Here is a 16,706-nt window from a genome sequence, read left to right on the forward strand (position 1 = left end):
TTACGTCCAGGTTTGGATTAATTCCAACCGTATAATTTTATTTGCATGTAGTTTTACGTCCAGGTTTGAACTAATTCCAACCGTAGAAACTCATTTTACGTCCAGGTTCTTTTAATTCCAACCGTAGAATCTGATTTTATGTCTAGTTTTCTTTTAATTCCAACCGTAGAAGTGATTTTACGTCCCGATTTGGATTATTTCTAACCGTAGAAGTGATTTTACGTCCAGGTTTGGATTATTTTCCAACTGTAGAAGTTTATTTTACGGCCAGGTTTTCTTCCCACAAAAACTTTGTCCCAGAATTCACCAAGTATACAACAAAACTCATTAGTTTAATTTTTATCCAATTAAATTAAATTAAAATTAACTAAATAAGGGTTGTTTATAAAATTATTTTAGATAGAGATTTTTAAGATTAAATTTAATTTTTATCCAATTAAATTAAAATTAACTCATTAGTCATTACAAAATTATTTTAAATAGAGATTTTTTGATATTACTTATCTAATGGGTGACCCGTTTTTGTCTTATTAGGTGACGCCCCTCTAATGGAATGTGACGCCACAATAATAGCCTTCGTGCAAATAGTTAATATGTCCATCTTGACTTTTATGGAAGCCCTTGCGTGGATACGCACTTTGAGGCAACCATCCCATTAAAGACAAACAACGAACCATTCTAAAGAAGAAAAATAGTAAAATTTAAGGGTTTTGTTATCTTGTGGATCCATGCACAAGATAACACTCAATCATTGCATCGAGAAAGTGCAAAACCAATAAGAAAAATAAGACAGATAATTTTTTCTTGCACTGGAGATTGTAAAACTTCATTCCTAATAAATGTATGTTTGGTAAATCTATATTAATTTGCATTTCAAATGCAAGAAAACACTGTCTTTCTTATTTTTTTAATTAGTTTTGCACTTTCCCGATGCAATGATCGGGCATGGATGCACAACATAACAAAAACCAAAATCTAAATTACAATCTTAAAGATACTGTTGTTAATCCGATCATCCCTCTAACCCCAAGTCCCAACCGTTCACCCTGGTATACAATGTATAGGCGAAAACACTAATTACAGTTTTCTCATTGCCCTTCAACCACTTGTTCCCCAGTAGCTGTTTCCTTGATGTTAAATTTGATGTACCCTCTAGTTTTACAAAGATTCATGGAAAAATAAAAAAGAACTCCAAACACAGTTAGTCCTCCACTCATGATGAAGACTATAGGCTTTGAAATAACCCATTACAAATATCACGAACCCAGCTGGTACCAAACACATAACAACTAATCCACGAATGCCCAATGGTACTTTGTAAGGTCTCTTCAAATTTGGATATTTTCTTCTCAACCAAATGAATGCAGAGAATTCTAATAACATTCCCAAACTGTATAAGAAATTTGCTGATGATATTATATCAGTAAAATCCATGAAGGACACCCCCAATGTTAATAAACTTGAAACCAAGATTCCAACCCATGGTGTATTGAACCATTTTGATCTACATGCAAAAAAAGCAGGTAAAAATCCTAAATTTGCCATACCTTCAAGTTGAAACGAGCTACTACTCAATTGAGCTTCAAACAATCCAACTGCAGATAAAACTGAACCAAGTCCTACCCAAAATTTCAACCATCGCCCGGCAATCATCCCTGCTGCATCTGCTAAAAACCCTTCATCCCATCGGTTCTGATCAACCGTTAAGGATCCAGTTGCTGATAAGAGAGGAATCAAATACCCAAGACAAGTAATAATTCCAGCTGAAGGTAGAGCTTTTGGAAATGTTTTCTGTGGGTTCTCTACTTCTCCTGCTAATGTACTAGCATTATCCCAGAAATTCAAATTCCAAAACAGAGTATTAAAGAATAAATTCCAATCCTTTTTCACGCCTTTTTGACCTGTACTACCCCAACTTTTTGGTCGAATTCTTGGAATGGAAATCACAGCCATGAGAAGAAATGGAAGAAGAGAAACTATACCAATTGCAACAGCAACCCAACCAACGATGGTTAATCCAGTATAATTAAGAAATGATAAAAGTACAGTAGATGTAGAAATAGCTAATACACGAGGCAAACCATGTCCCAAAACAGGGAAAACCTGTTTCACATACTCTGCACAGAGGACAGGATAAGCAGCGTTATTAATAGATCCACTAAGAAATTTCCATGAACCCATTAAAGATCCCCAAAAAGGACCAAAAGCTTGATCAGCCCAGATAACATAACCACCGTTACCAGGATAAGCAGTAGCAAGCTCAGCTGTGATTAGAGCTTCGGGAATACTCCAAATAAATGGAAAAATTAAAAACCCAAGCAGAGCAAATAAGGGTCCTGCAGCTTTAACGGCTGGTTCTTCACCATAAGGACCACCGGATACTTCAAAATAGATGAGAAATATCAATGGAATCAGAGTTAGTTTCTTTGATGATTTTTTGGTGTTTCGATCCATAGCTTGTTCTTCTAATGAATCTTAAAGTCTTCTGTATGGACTTTTGATCTCAGGAGAAGTAGCCATGGGTGTTCTTGTGGGAGATTTGGTTGTTGAATTGGGAAATGAAATCTCCATGTATTAATTGGTATTTGGACATGTATTTTGCAGTTGTTGACATTTATATACTTGCTTTAATTAATTAATTAATTAATATAGAAAGGATATCCTGAATCTGCTGAATTCCATTTCAGATCGGTAGCAAGTGATAAGTGTTGGAAAACGATTAATAAAAAAATAATTTTTTAAAGTTTTAATAAAAAATTATAATTTATTGTTTTATTTTGTGAATAAAACTTTTTAGTCCCACATCGTGGAGTTTCCAATTTTTAGTAGTTTTAAGAAACTATATAAAGCTTTTAGTCCCACATCGGGGAGTTTTTCTTCTTAAGTTGTATTTGTCAATTATATAAAGAAATTCACTACTTTTGTAAAATTTATGGGAAAGGGGTTGCTCTATATTTTAGAGGGACCCCTAAGGGAAAATATTTTATAGCGGTTTTTAAGCATTCGCGATTTTCCTTAACGGTTTTTTCGGAGTTGCCAAGCTCAAGTTGAGCATCTACTACATATGCTAGTAGTAGGTGTATTAGGGTGTTTTATCCTGGAGATATCCGTCCTGTGAGGGCTATAGCATCACTCTTGAGTGTAGCCGGGCGTTAATGTCTTAAGGACAGCGTGTTGAACACGTGACTCACTCTATTTTCCAAAGTTTTGCCTTGTTGTTGTTGCGGAGATACGGGGAGCTTGTTCGTTTCGTCAAAGCAATCACTTCCATTATAAAGGAGCTAAGTATCAATAACTTTTGCTTATTTGATTTTTCTTTGTTTTTGATTATTGCACCCAACAATCTTAAGACATTAGCATTTGAAATAATCGAAAACGATTGATTGGTTTGTAAATCATGGATGTTAATTGTGGAGTGAAAAAACAAAAACAAATTTCTCGTCAGCTGTAGAGTTTCAATTTTATCTTTTAATATAGAAGGAATTTCGATGAACCCTTTTGACACAACGTAGTAGACATCCTGATAGTTACCCGAGTAAAATTTCAGAATTTTTGGAGTTGTAAAAGTATTTTTTTGATATTTTACAAAACAGAAAAACGTTTCTGAAAAATTCTGACGAGCAGAAAATTGTTGTTAACTAAATTAATTTTTGTGGGGTAACCATGAGTTTTTTGAAACGCTGATTCAAACGAAGTTTGTATATATAGATGTTATCTTCAAAACTCATATTTTACTTTCTGATTTGGAATTGTGATTTGTGAATAAAGGTGTCATCTCCGAGGGACATGGCTAATAGCCGCATGTGGTTGGAAACAAATCTTCCAAAGATGGCAAAGGTGAGAACATCGAACGCAACTCTAAGCATGGTCTTCATGATAAAGGTATATTTCGTAAACCTGAATCCGGAATTACTTTAGTTAAGGGTGAGTGTTATGTTTGTAAAATTCTGGCCACGCGGCAGTAAATTGTAGACAACATAAAAACCTTAATAAGTAGAAAGTTAATGCTAATTTAGTTGAAACAAACTAGAACGAGTTTGGTGGCATGATGTCGGAAGTTATTTTAATAACCAATGTGAGAGACCAGTAGGTGGACTCTGGAGCCACCAAGAATGTTTGTTGAAACAGAGACCTGTTCACCTCCTATCATAGGATAGGGGATGTCGAGAAACTCTTATTGAGTAACTCATATGCAATAGAGGTTGCATAAAAGGAAAAGGTCGAGCAGAAGCTCATATCTGTAATATTCTCACATTGAATGAAGTTTTCATGTTCCGAGCATATGCGAAAATCTTGTATCTTGTTCTGTTGTAGATGGAAAAATATTTAAGATCTTAATTGAATCTGGAAAACTTGTTGTAACTAGGCAGTGATTTTTTAAGCAAGAGTTATAGGACTTTGGGTCTATATAAGCTTAACGGAAAAACTGATGATGTGAACGTAGTTGATTCTTGTGATATCTTTGTGTGATTGATTGTTTTACGTGGTAGACTTGGAACCGTAAACTTATAAGTCAATGCTTAACTGGCTAGCATAGGCTTCGTACCCAAATTTAGTTTGGATTTTGAACACAAAAGTGAAATCTGTGAAGAATCAAAATATGCTATAAAATCTTTTAGCACAAATGTTCAGAGTAATTCTAAGCCTTTAGAATTAATTCAGTTAGGCCTAGTTGACATGAGTTCAACCCAAAACCACTGTGGTAAAAGATGGTTATAACTTCCGTAGATGATTGTACGAGGTACTATCTTGTATACTTGCTTAGGATAAGGATGACGCCTTAGAAGCCTTAAGATGTATAAACTTGAAGTTGGAAACCAATTAGAAGCCTTGAACATAACAACCGTATCCTTAAGGAGATGATAATTTCCATGTTGATTAGTTCAGGATTACCTGCGGCCTTGTGGGGGGAGGCAGTCCTCTTAACTAGTATATCCTGAATAAAGTACCCTTTTAAGAATCAGATGAAACTCCATATGGTTTATGGAACGGTAGATGACCTTCTTATGAATGTGTCAAAGTGTGGGGGCGTTTGACTAAGATTGTAATTCCTCTTCCTAAAAGAACTAGATTGAAACCAAAAATGTTGATTGTGTTTTCGTATAGGGTATATTGAGTATACTTCTACAAATAGATTTTTGGTTGGTGTTCTGATTTTTTCTGACATTGGTGTGAATATTATTACGGAATCTAGGGATGCTGAGTTCTTTGAACATGTTTATTCTAAACCTGTACCTCATTAGAGATGTGTTGTTGATCCCCTAGATTTATCTTCAAATAGTCAGAACTTATTTTAAAGGAAGATGAAGTTGATGTTGAGCCTAAGAGAAGTAAAATAATTAGACTTGAGACTTCTTATGAAACCGACTTCATAACATGCCTAGCTTAGTCTGAGCCACAGACTTGTAAAGAAGCCTTAATATCTACTGAAACCCCATTCTGGTAAGAAGCTTCATTTAGTGAAATGGACTCAGTCCGTTGGAACCAGACTTGGGAGCTTGCTAGTTTACCTCCAGGTTGTAAGACCATGGGATGTAAATGAGTCTTTAAGAGGAAACGATAGGTAGATGAAACTGTGGAAAAATATTAAGCTAAGTTGGTAGCTAAAGGCTATAAACTAAAAGAAGGTGTAGATTTCCTTGATTCTAATTCAATTGTGACGGAAATTACTTCCGTTGAGATACTATTGTTATTGCTGCCATAAAGAACGTAGAGATACATCAGATGGATGTTAAGACAGCTTTTTCTAAAACCGTGAATTAGGTAAAGAAATTTACATAGATCAACCTGAAGACTTTGTAGTGAAAGGTTGTGAATACAAAGTTTGTAATTTGAAAAATCTTTGTATGGTTTTCAAATAAGCACGTAAACAGTGACATGGAAAATTTAATCATGTGATAATGGATAGTGGATTTAAATTAATGAATCTGACAAGTATGTCTACAAGTAACTTGTTAAGGATGTCTGTGTAATTGTATGCTTGTATGTTGATGATATGCTTGATACAAACATAGATGTGATCAATTCCACTAAAAACATGCACTGAATGAGAACATTGACTTGAAAGACTTGGGCCCTTTTGATGTAATCTTAGGGATGAGGATTAGAAGATAATCAAACATTTATAAGTCTTAGTCGTTCTCATTATGTTGAGTTGTGCTTAAGAGATACAATCAGTCTGATTGTAAACCTGCTTGTACTTCGTACGATTATTCTTGTAGTCTCAAGAAAAATAAGGGTAGTGGAGTATCTTAACTTGAATACTCAAAAGTTATAGGATGTCTGATGAATTTAATGAACTGTAAGAGTCCAGACATTGCCTATATTGTGAGTAAGTTAAGTGGATATAATTGTAGTCCAGAGCAAGAGAATTCAGATGCACTGAGTAGAGTATTATGGTACCTAAAATACTCTTTTGATTTATGGAAGGTATCTTGTTGTCCTTGGGACTTTATGATGCAAACTGGATAGTTGACTCAGAGGAGTCTAAGTCTACGAGTGGATATGGTTTCACTCTAACATGTGGGTTTGTTGTTGGAAGATTTCCAAACAAACATATCGCTCAATTCATTATGGAATCTGAGAGTATTGCGTTAGATAAAGCATGAGAGGGGGCCGAGTGCCTAAGATGATTTTTAGAAGACATTCCTCTTTGGCATAGGCCTGTGCCAGCTATATCTATACATTGTGTTAGCCAAGCTATAATAGTTAAAGCTAAGAAATAACTAATCTCAATCGGCGTTATTTCCATTGATTGGATAAAGTCCAAGGAGAATATCACGCAATCTTTGACGAAAGGTTTGTACAAAGAGATAGTTAAAAATGCATCAAGGGGGTTGGGGCTTAAGCTCATATATTAAACTTGCCATGAAGGATACTCAACCTTGCTGACTGGAGATCCCATGATCAAGGTTTCGAATGAGACAACTAATTTGTGGTGGGTAAAGGTAAACACTATCAGAGATTTTCATTCTCTGTCCCTTCCCTATGGTGTAGACGTGATAGTGTGACTGCATGTGGAGGATGACTTTTTAATAAGTCTTAATGAGTTCTATAGTTTCAATTTAAGATTGAAGTGGGGTGTAGCAGTAACACTCTTTATGGAAACTCACCTATCTGAATGAGGAAGTGGGTCGCTTCCTGTGAGAATATGAGCTGATTCTCTAGAGCATTCTGAGAAACAGGATACGTCCAGGGCCAAAACGGACAAAACGACACGAGCTTGGCAGCAATCTTGGAGATATCACCCGTGGTTGTTATCACGAATTACATCAAATGCTAGCAGTTCAAGACATAGTTCACTGTCTCTAGCAAGTAATTCTGGTAATATCTCACTAAGCAAAGGTTCAAGACCTCATGGACACCTCTGCCTAAAATGGTATTTCCTGCGTTTTTTATGTGATTTTCATTTTGATGGTTTTGGTATTACTGGAACTTAGGACCTAAAGGTCACTAAGGGTTCACTAGTTCATGCTTTTTCACTTTGGTGAAAGATACCTATAGTCTCACCATGTGAGAATTAAAGATGAAAGCTCTCAATACTATTATGATTTATGCAATCCATAGTATGACCCTGGGGTCAACACACTTTTGTGTGAGGGAGAGGACGTAGAAATGACTAGTATGATTTCAACACTTGCACGATCAGTCTGTTTGGATCGTGAGGTTGGGATGTTTATTTACCAAGATCTATCTGTGTTTTCATGTTTTATTGAGTTTTCATCCATGTGGGGGATTGTTGGAAAACGATTAATAAAAAAATAATTTTTTAAAATTTTAATAAAAAATTATAATTTATTGTTTTATTTTGTGAATGAAACTTTTTAGTCCCACATCGTGGAGTTTCCAATTTTTAGTAGTTTTAAGAAACTATATAAAGCTTTTAGTCCCACATCGGGGAGTTTTTCTTCTTAAGTTGTATTTGTTAATTATATAAAGAAATTCACTACTTTTGTAAAATCTATGGGAAAGGGGTTGCTCTATATTTTAGAGGGACCCCTAAGGGAAAATATTTTATAGCGGTTTTTAAGCATTCGCGATTTTCCTTAACGGTTTTTTCGGAGTTGCCAAGCTCAAGTTGAGCATCTACTACATATGCTAGTAGTAGGTGTATTAGGGTGTTTTATCCTGAAGATATCCGTCCTGTGAGGGCTATAGCATCACTCTTGAGTGTAGCCGGGCGCTAATGTCTTAAGGACAACGTGTTGAACACGTGACTCATTCTATTTTCCAAAGTTTTGCCTTGTTGCTGTTACGGAGATACGGGGAGCTTGTTCGTTTCGTCAAAGCAATCACTTTGAGCTAAGTATCAATAACTTTTGCTTATTTGATTTTTCTTTGTTTTTGATTATTGCACCCAACAATAAGTGATGGTAATGTAGTCGTACGGATAAATAGCAATTACTTTTACTCCACAGACCACGGGGATAACCAAAAATTAAAGTCCCAATTTTCCGCAAGCACAACCTACTAGTCAGCATGATATAGTCAAAATGGTCAATTCTTAACGTTTTAATTTCTTAGATTGATCTTAAAATTTAAGATGGTTTGTTCATTGAAGATTCTTCTTCTTCTGCATGAATAGTCTGCTGAAATGTTGTTGTAATACCCAACTAACAACCCTCTTCTTCAACATATGACCAAAGCTTTATATATTCTAATGTGCCATCATGTTTCTCTGCGTTCAGTTCAAATTGGTTTGTTTGAGATTCTGCATTTCTGCACATACGGTGTTTGTGTTATTTCCTCTGGAATAGGTTTGTCTTAAAATTCTCAATGTGTTACTGATTTAGAAACCTTCTTAGCCTTACTTTTCTCTTGAAAATTCTCAATGGAGTCAGGGTTTCTCTTGAAAATTCTTTTGATGCTCTCAAAATAGCAACTCTAGGGAAGAACTTGTAGTAATCAGTAGAATTGTCATATGGTCTTTATTATTGTCTCTGTTTGAGTTCTCAGAGAGTGTCTTTTGGGGTTATATATTATCATTACTTAGGTTAATTGATTATATATACAACTTCAAAATCATTGTTTAATTAGTGATTCCTGACTTTCAATTTCAGACGGGGTTATATATCCATTATCGACCATACAAAACCGGAAATATGGCATCGGACAAACTGCAATCAAGTGTGGTAGACAAGACTTCGCAAAATGATGAGCAGCAAGTGAAGGTATATGCAACCATTGTTGGCTTAGCCGGATAGCGTCGATTATCATCTAGTACAGAATACTTTGATGCTTATATGAATGTGATATAGTTCTTCAAGTATTCTGTATGCAGTTTTCTACCATTTGTGTAGTTTTAAGCTGAAGCTCGAATATGCTATCAAGAGTGCTAAACTGTACCATGCACTAATTAACCGCGGTGCCAATCTGTTTCAGGTGAATGAGGTTAGAGAGATGATAGGTTCTACCGCTAATGAGCTACCGACGTTATTCTCAGATGCTTCAATATTGCGCTATCTCAGAGCAAGGAAGTGGAATACAAAAAAGGCATGCCAAATGTTAAGGGAAACGGCAAAATGGAGAATGGAGTATAAGCCAGAACAGATTTGCTGGGTATGCAGTGTTTTTCGTTTGTCCTGATCAAGTTTGTATGCATCTAATCAAATTACTGAAATTGCACTTGAGATAATTGTACCTATATCGTATGTCTACAACACTGTTAAATACAGAGGTATATAAAAGTATAAGACATATTAATGTTCTGTAAAAAGGAAGGCTGCACTGAGAGATCTAACTAGTATGACGAAACTGACGATAAACATTTTCTGTTTTTTATTTTGATCCGCAACATTTTCTGTTTGTTAGGATGAGATTGCTCATGAAGCCGAAACTGGAAAGACATACAGGTCCAACTATCCTGACAAGTATGGAAGGACGGTTCTTGTTATGAGACCTGGATTGCAGGTACAAGTTTTTATAATTTACATTGCTTGAGAATTACTTCCATACATGCTCAGTTTTCATTTTAAAATTTTGAAAATTCAGAAATTTGGCTTTCACTTTTGCGTTTATATGAGTTATTTTTCTGGACCTATAATTTAAATGTCATAAATTATCAGAATACATATTCAACAAGCGGGCAGATGAAGTTCCTGGTTTATTGCATGGAGAATGCCATAATGAACTTGCCTCCTAGTGAGGAGCAAATGGTGTGGATAATTGATTTTCAAGGATGGAATATGTCGAGCGTATCAATTAAAACAACACGGGAAACAGCTCGTATACTGCAGGACCATTACCCTGAAAGGCTGGGACAAGCCATCCTCTACAATCCTCCAAAGATCTTTGAGTCCTTCTGGATGGTAAGTCGACACTTTACACATGTAATGCACGCCTTATCCATGCGCTTTAATTTTTAATAGTTTGCAAGTCCTTGACCGAACATCTTATATGTGTTCAGTTATTTACGACAACCAAGTTCAATTTTCCTAGCTTTTAGAAGGCAAGTGTCCAAAGTTTTACTAATCCAAGGAGCTTGCTTCAATTATTTTAATGTTTCCTAATAGTCATAATGGAATCTGATTGGAGGCTTCGGTTGGATGTAATAGCTAGGGTCTGTGAAAGCAGCTCCATTGCCTTATCATCCTCACTGCTGCCTATATAGTTGTTTCTTTCAGAAAGAAACTTAATCTGAAGTTTGATTATTTTATTTATTTTTTCAGTTTCGTGATTCTCTTAGTTTACTTTCCATTTCAAAATTTTCACTTTTGCAGTTAGTGAAACCATTTTTTGAAGCGAGGACATCTAGCAAAATAAAATTTGTGTATTCCAATGACCCTGAAAGTCAGAAGTTTATGGGAGACCTCTTCGACATGGAGAAGCTAGAGTCTGCATTAGGTGGGCAGAACCCAAAAGCGTTTGACTGTAAAGAGTATGGCGAAACAATGAGAGAGGATGACAAGAAGATTCATAGCATTTCGTCAGTTCAGTAACGACTACTCTGTCGAAGGGAAGATAACAGGACAGGAAGGCCAGATTGGTCACAACATAGTGGTTCACCGGACTTATGTAACACAATTACACAAATAAGCCAGGCTAAGAAATATGTTGAAAAAATGAATTAGTATAAATAATATGTACGCGTGCACTTGGTTTAAAAATTTGAACATTGGATATTCATTGGGGTAATTCATGGGCTTTCTCCTTTTTTCATTTATAATCTTGCTAATCAATATATTAGAGGAATTCACAGAGGTAAGTCATGTATCATTCTTTGTTTATTTTCTTCCTTTACTATTTGTTTCTTGGTAAACAGACATGGTTACACTGGATTCACAGGATCCTTTCAGATTTTGCAGATCACACTGCAGTTTGGAGGAAACCCAAGCTGATTGGACGTGATACAGAACAAAAACAACCAACGACAGCAAATTGTCATGGTACTGTGTAAGAATTCGAAATCTCTCATTCCTTACAAATTATGAAAGTCCTACTATTAATAAGTATAGTTTCACGCAGTGGAGTGTACAGACTACAGACATTATCAAAATAAGCTGTTGTGTCATTTGTGTTATTCTGTATTTGAAAGTCACGGTTGATTCTTGACATCTTCACCTCATATATTGGACTTGGACTACCATAGGGCATAGAATAGAGTTGCAAGTTGCAAATTTAACATCTCCGTGACAACACATTAGCTGAATACAAATATACCTAACCATCCTGTAACAATATATATGAAAGAAAAGAAACCCTTTTTATGCAATTCAAAAACAGGAAACCTGTTTGTGTCTGGCTTCACTAAATCAGAAGCTAGCACAGACTCCCATGCTTAACGTGTCGTGAAGGCATGAGAATATGTCTGAGATGAACGTGAGCGTGTACCTGGAAGTGGTGGCTTAATTAGAGGACCTTTTAGCATCTGTGGAACTTATGTTAGCAAACTTAGACAATGCCTGTATTCTATCTGTTTCGACCCTGAATGACTGCATGTAATCATAGCATTTCCTTGTCTGCAGCTCTGCCACATGCTTCACTGGGTTTAGATCCACCTTAACTGAATTTTCAGATCGACAACCCATCAACCCATTTACTCTTGGTCTACCACCACCTCCACCAGTAGTAGAGTTGGCGTTGGTAGGGATGAAGAATTTACCTTCTTCATAATCTGTTGGAGAAGCTGCTCCAACAGAAAAGTTTGTGAAACTAACTCGGTCGAACCCCTCTGCCGTGGTAACACTCCAATTTATGCTTGCTTCGCTTGGTTCATAAAGTTCTGTTGGCGCCACCGAGGGTGTAGTTGGTTCATCCAAACTTTGTCGTCTCGCCTTGTAGCTTGAGATTTCCTCTTCCAAGTAATTGTAATCCCTTTGTTGGTACCCAATTGGGTATGATGTTGTTTGAGTTGAGATGCTCTCTATCTCGAACAAGTCTGAACTTGTGTCGCTTTCTATGTCCTCATCTTTTATCATTGTTTGGGGTTTCCGACTTACCGGAAGATTGAAGCTCTGGTGATGATCATGTGCCAAGGATGGTGACATAAGTTTCCGCTGCTGGATTTCATTCGACTTTCGTCTGATGGAGCTGTCTGGCAGTGGAATAGACTCTAAGATCTCTCGAGTTGAACTGCTGAGCTGATTCAGTGGTTTCCCGACAGTAAGAGGATTTAAAACTGCAGGAAATGAGAATCCGTGGACATCCTGAAATGACCTTCCTGGAGGGATTGGTGGACAGCCAATCTCTACTGTGAACTTATTTTCCGGTGCAAAATGAGCTGAATGACCAGAAACTTCATTTTCTTTTTCCCCATTTCTGTTCAGTAATTCTTGTTTGTCCCTCCCATCATTTCCCTTTAAGTTCTTCTCGAACTCAAATTTGTTGGTTCCCTCATTCAGCGACGGTGGTTTATAAACATCAATTTCTCCTGTTTTGGGTCTTTGATCCATGGAATTAAGGTGAAAACCAGTATTCAGTACTTGATGGGTATGGAGATTATGAATTTTAGATGGTTCAGAAAGATTCTCCTGAACTTGGACAGATTTTCTACCGAAGCAACACTTCCTTCCAAAAATCCATTCTTGTGATCTACTTTTCTTCCCCTGCTCTGAATTCAGATTATTATTTCTCATAGCAGCTCCATTAATTGAACCTCGTGGAAGATTGTATAGCAAACCAGATTGACTATTCCAGCTAGCTTCAGATGAAACTGTAGTTGTTGACTGAACAGACCTTGTTCTGTACTTCTTCCCATATCCATACCCATCAACAACAGACGACGAAACAGAAGAATTTCTTTCAATTTGCTGCATGGTATACTCATTGCTCTCTACGACTCTTTTGTTATCGTTTTTCTCATTATTAACATGAGTTGCAGTAAAATAAGATGATGATGGTACGCTTAACTTGTTCTCTTTACTTTGTTGCTGTGGTTGGGTTTCATTAAAATATTTCTCAGCTGCAAAGATACTGATTTCGTTTTCATTTTCATCTCGAGTTACTACAGGCTTCTTATAACTCTGTTGTGATCCTGGTGGTGCACCGAGATACGTAGAGAAAGGTGGCTCTTCGAGATGGTGTTTTGGTGGTGGAATGTTTGTTGGCGAATTAGAGGTAAGCCCAGTTTGAACACTACCATTGAAGCTATATCGTCTTCGAGAGATGTTGCCATGAAATGATGTAGACGATGATACTGTAAATTTTTCCATGTACTCCCTCTAAAACTGTCAGTTTCTTTATCGACTCAAATGAACTCGAAATGGGCGAAGCATCTGACAAAGGAAGGTTGTTTTGAAATTCCTTCCGTGATCTTTTAGTATTTGTAGATGTAGCAGGGCAGAGCAGAGAGGCAAGGTGTCATGTTGTGTCATGTGCTTACAGCCAAATATTGGGCGATTAGACCTTTGATATGCACGTAAAGACATAGCTTGGGACTGGTACCTAACAAGCTTTTATACAAGGATGGGTAATGGGAGTTTTTGTCTGGAAACTTGCAGATGCTTCTGTTAGTCATCCTGAGGGTTAAAATAATCTTCATTTTTATTGCACCGGATGGAATTCTGCTCCTCGAGTGACGACTAAGTTCAACTTTTATCAGACCCCATGGCATCTTGACCCAAAAAGTTCTTAGCCGAACACTAGCCAGAGAAAGACGAAGGCCACCGGTACATGGACAATTCGTTTTCATTGATAAATTTTGTTAGTCGGTACGGGAGCAATATGTTAAACATGATGGAACAACTGATAATATAGGATCTGTGTTCATGACTTCACGTAGTAGTAACATTGTAGGTCCAAATGATTAATGGAGTTCGGATTGTGTTAATTACAACCAACTTATTGTAGCAGTAGTAGGACCTAAAATGTACGTGGAAGGTGCATATTCACAAGCTTCATTTGGTCAGGTCAATTGGTTCCTCTTCTTGCAGTGGCCGCTTTGTCTCATACAGCAAGGCCCCGCAATACAGCATTGTTTTTTTCTTTTTCGTGGCTATTTTGAGTCGTCTAACTACTAAGCCACCTAACTAAACCGAGTATGTCCGCAGACCCACATTGTGCAGCTTGACCAGTTGTATCCCATATTTGCAATTCCAGTACAGAGCTTTTGTACGTGTGTCTCCGGGCACTGCTTTTTCAGTCCGTGACTTTTGAAATGAAACAATTTGTGTTTCTTTCGTTTTTCTTCTTCCATGTAGGAGCTTTTACAGAAATTGGTTACCGTAACACAAAAGTTCTCCAGACCTTCAAACGTAATTGCCCACCAGGGGAAAAGCTAAGGCTAATCCTTTTAAATCAGTAAAATGTTATTGTAATTTGTATGTTTGCATGGACTTCATTGATGATGATCATCTTTTGAGAGAGAAAGGGAAATATTTGGTGGTAGAAGGAAGAATTTTAACCGTAATCAGTCCCCACAATAACTACAACAATGAGCAGAAGTAAAAGTCAGAAGCAAAAACATGTTGCTTCACAAAAAGTTAACTTTTCTGTTTCTGGAGGTCATTTTGAAATTGTTTACCCAAACTAACTTCTGACATTTTTACTTCCAAAAATCAAAAAATAATTTTTGGGTGTGTATCCAAACACACTATATATTCTTGATTTTGATAGGATATCACATGTTTACTTTGTTTTAGGTGAAGAAAAGAAGAAGAATTATTTGTGTGTGATTATGTAGTCTTTGTCGTCTTTAATTCTCATCCACCTGTATGATCGCTATAATATAGTTCAGTGGTCGTATGTGTTATATCAAAGAGGAAGGCTCTCGTTATTGTTACCAAAAACAAAAGCTCTTACATTTTTAGGCCCTTAGATTTAATAATTGTCATTAATTATTTGATAAATATAACATGGGGATAGGAGGAATTTCCGCGTAGTGTTGGCCAATGAGGCTATACACACTTCTTCTTCTTTATTTATGGGAGGCAATAAACACTACCCACTTGACGAAGAAAATTGGTAGTGAAGCTAGTGCTTATCATGAACCTATAAGACAGAATGATGCTTATTGCTCAATGAATTCAGGTGTTTTTGTTTTTAAAAATGAAACGCCATTACAAAGATAAAATCGCTCGTAGTTTAGCTAATACATGTACATCTCTAGTAATAAAGACGGGAGGGACACACCATGGCATGACTGCTAAATGCTGATGGACTAAGAAGGATACTGTAAGATAATGAACATTGTATTGAAATGGTTAACGAGAATTGCATAAAGTTTGTCCTTATATAGACAATAAATAGAGAAAACTAAGTCGGATACAACATGTGATTCTTTAAGTGGACACACATGGAATTCATACACGGTGACATTTATAAATACCACAATATCCAACTAAAAACATCTCCAATACAATGGGTCGAAGTCTTAAAATTGCATAACACCTAAAATTTGAGATTTTTTCCACCAAAATTTCATATTCAATGCAAAGGGGAAGGTCATAAAAAATGATGATACAACAATGTGAGGGTAAGGAAGAAAGTCTAGATCCATGACCTTGGATCTTAAGTCCACATAATCATTTATTTCTAAATTTAAATAAAATTTGTTAGGCAAAACTTTGGAGATAAACTTTTAAAAAAATATATCTTTAAATCTTTTTGTCTTCTAGTAATGACCCGTTAAAAGATGGTGTTAATAAGACCTCCATAAACCCCAAATTTTGAAGATGCTCTGACTAGACTTAATCAAAATATTTTATCACCCTGATAGCTAGCAATTACAAAACCAACTAGATACATTTTTACAAGTGGAAAAATACAATTAGTGAGGATCCACATCAACTGCTGACACAGCTGACATATGTATGTGACCTAAGGGTCCCCTTCAAGTTGAGGATTGGTATAAGGATCGAGCAATCTCGCCTGGCGTGTGGCAGAGCTTTATAAGCTAGTGCACGCCAACCCTTAGAGCTTTTCCAATGGTCATGTGGTCAGCTTCACATGTGGCATTATGGAAAAACATCCTTTATCTCATTTGACAACCAATTTTCCTAACTATAAGGAGACAAATAATTCTTCTCCAACCCTTTCTACATTTTTATCTATCTTTTATCTACTTGTCTCTGATTTTCAAATTGAATATAAGATTTTGATATCTATCAAGCTGAACTTTATGGTGTTGGATAATTCTTCACAGTGATGGTTAACAAAAAAAATTAACATCATCCAAATTTCAACCTAATACGTGGTTTAGGGTATAAAATTGATGAGCTCGAATTTCAAAAATAAAATCGTTTATTTTGTATCCGTCTTTTGAAATTAGA

At 36.3% G+C, this 16,706-nt stretch overlaps 2 protein-coding genes and 1 pseudogene across 2 annotated transcripts; 1 reads left to right on the forward strand and 2 right to left on the reverse strand.

Moving 5' to 3' along the window:
• Positions 1 to 861: 861 nt before the first annotated feature.
• LOC113320166 lies at positions 862 to 2,613 on the reverse strand (annotated as a pseudogene).
• Positions 2,614 to 8,511: 5,898 nt separating this feature from the next.
• On the forward strand, positions 8,512 to 11,203 carry LOC113322325 (phosphatidylinositol transfer protein 3-like). The gene is made up of 6 exons (XM_026570395.1): positions 8,512 to 8,756; positions 9,060 to 9,170; positions 9,382 to 9,558; positions 9,811 to 9,909; positions 10,065 to 10,307; positions 10,719 to 11,203. Exons 2-6 carry the CDS (start codon positions 9,102 to 9,104, stop codon positions 10,935 to 10,937), a joined length of 807 nt encoding a protein of 268 aa, XP_026426180.1. The 5' UTR covers positions 8,512 to 8,756; positions 9,060 to 9,101; the 3' UTR covers positions 10,938 to 11,203.
• Positions 11,204 to 11,485: 282 nt separating this feature from the next.
• Positions 11,486 to 14,314, reverse strand: LOC113322324. Its single transcript, XM_026570394.1, has one exon. It carries the CDS (start codon positions 13,647 to 13,649, stop codon positions 11,844 to 11,846), a length of 1,806 nt encoding a protein of 601 aa, XP_026426179.1. The 5' UTR covers positions 13,650 to 14,314; the 3' UTR covers positions 11,486 to 11,843.
• Positions 14,315 to 16,706: the final 2,392 nt, after the last annotated feature.

This window comes from Papaver somniferum, chromosome 11, assembly GCF_003573695.1.
Source record: "Papaver somniferum cultivar HN1 chromosome 11, ASM357369v1, whole genome shotgun sequence".
In the NCBI taxonomy this organism is placed as follows: Eukaryota; Viridiplantae; Streptophyta; class Magnoliopsida; order Ranunculales; family Papaveraceae; genus Papaver; species Papaver somniferum.

Bases quoted from the DNA above. Each gene is read 5' to 3' on its own strand.
- LOC113322325 (XM_026570395.1), top strand. From the start codon at position 9,102: ATGGCATCGGACAAACTGCAATCAAGTGTGGTAGACAAGACTTCGCAA. The intron at 9,910-10,064 runs GTACAAGTTTTT...ATAAATTATCAG, and splicing joins TTATGAGACCTGGATTGCAG to AATACATATTCAACAAGCGG. The intron at 10,308-10,718 runs GTAAGTCGACAC...TCACTTTTGCAG, and splicing joins TCTTTGAGTCCTTCTGGATG to TTAGTGAAACCATTTTTTGA.
- LOC113322324 (XM_026570394.1), bottom strand. From the start codon at position 13,649: ATGGAAAAATTTACAGTATCATCGTCTACATCATTTCATGGCAACATC.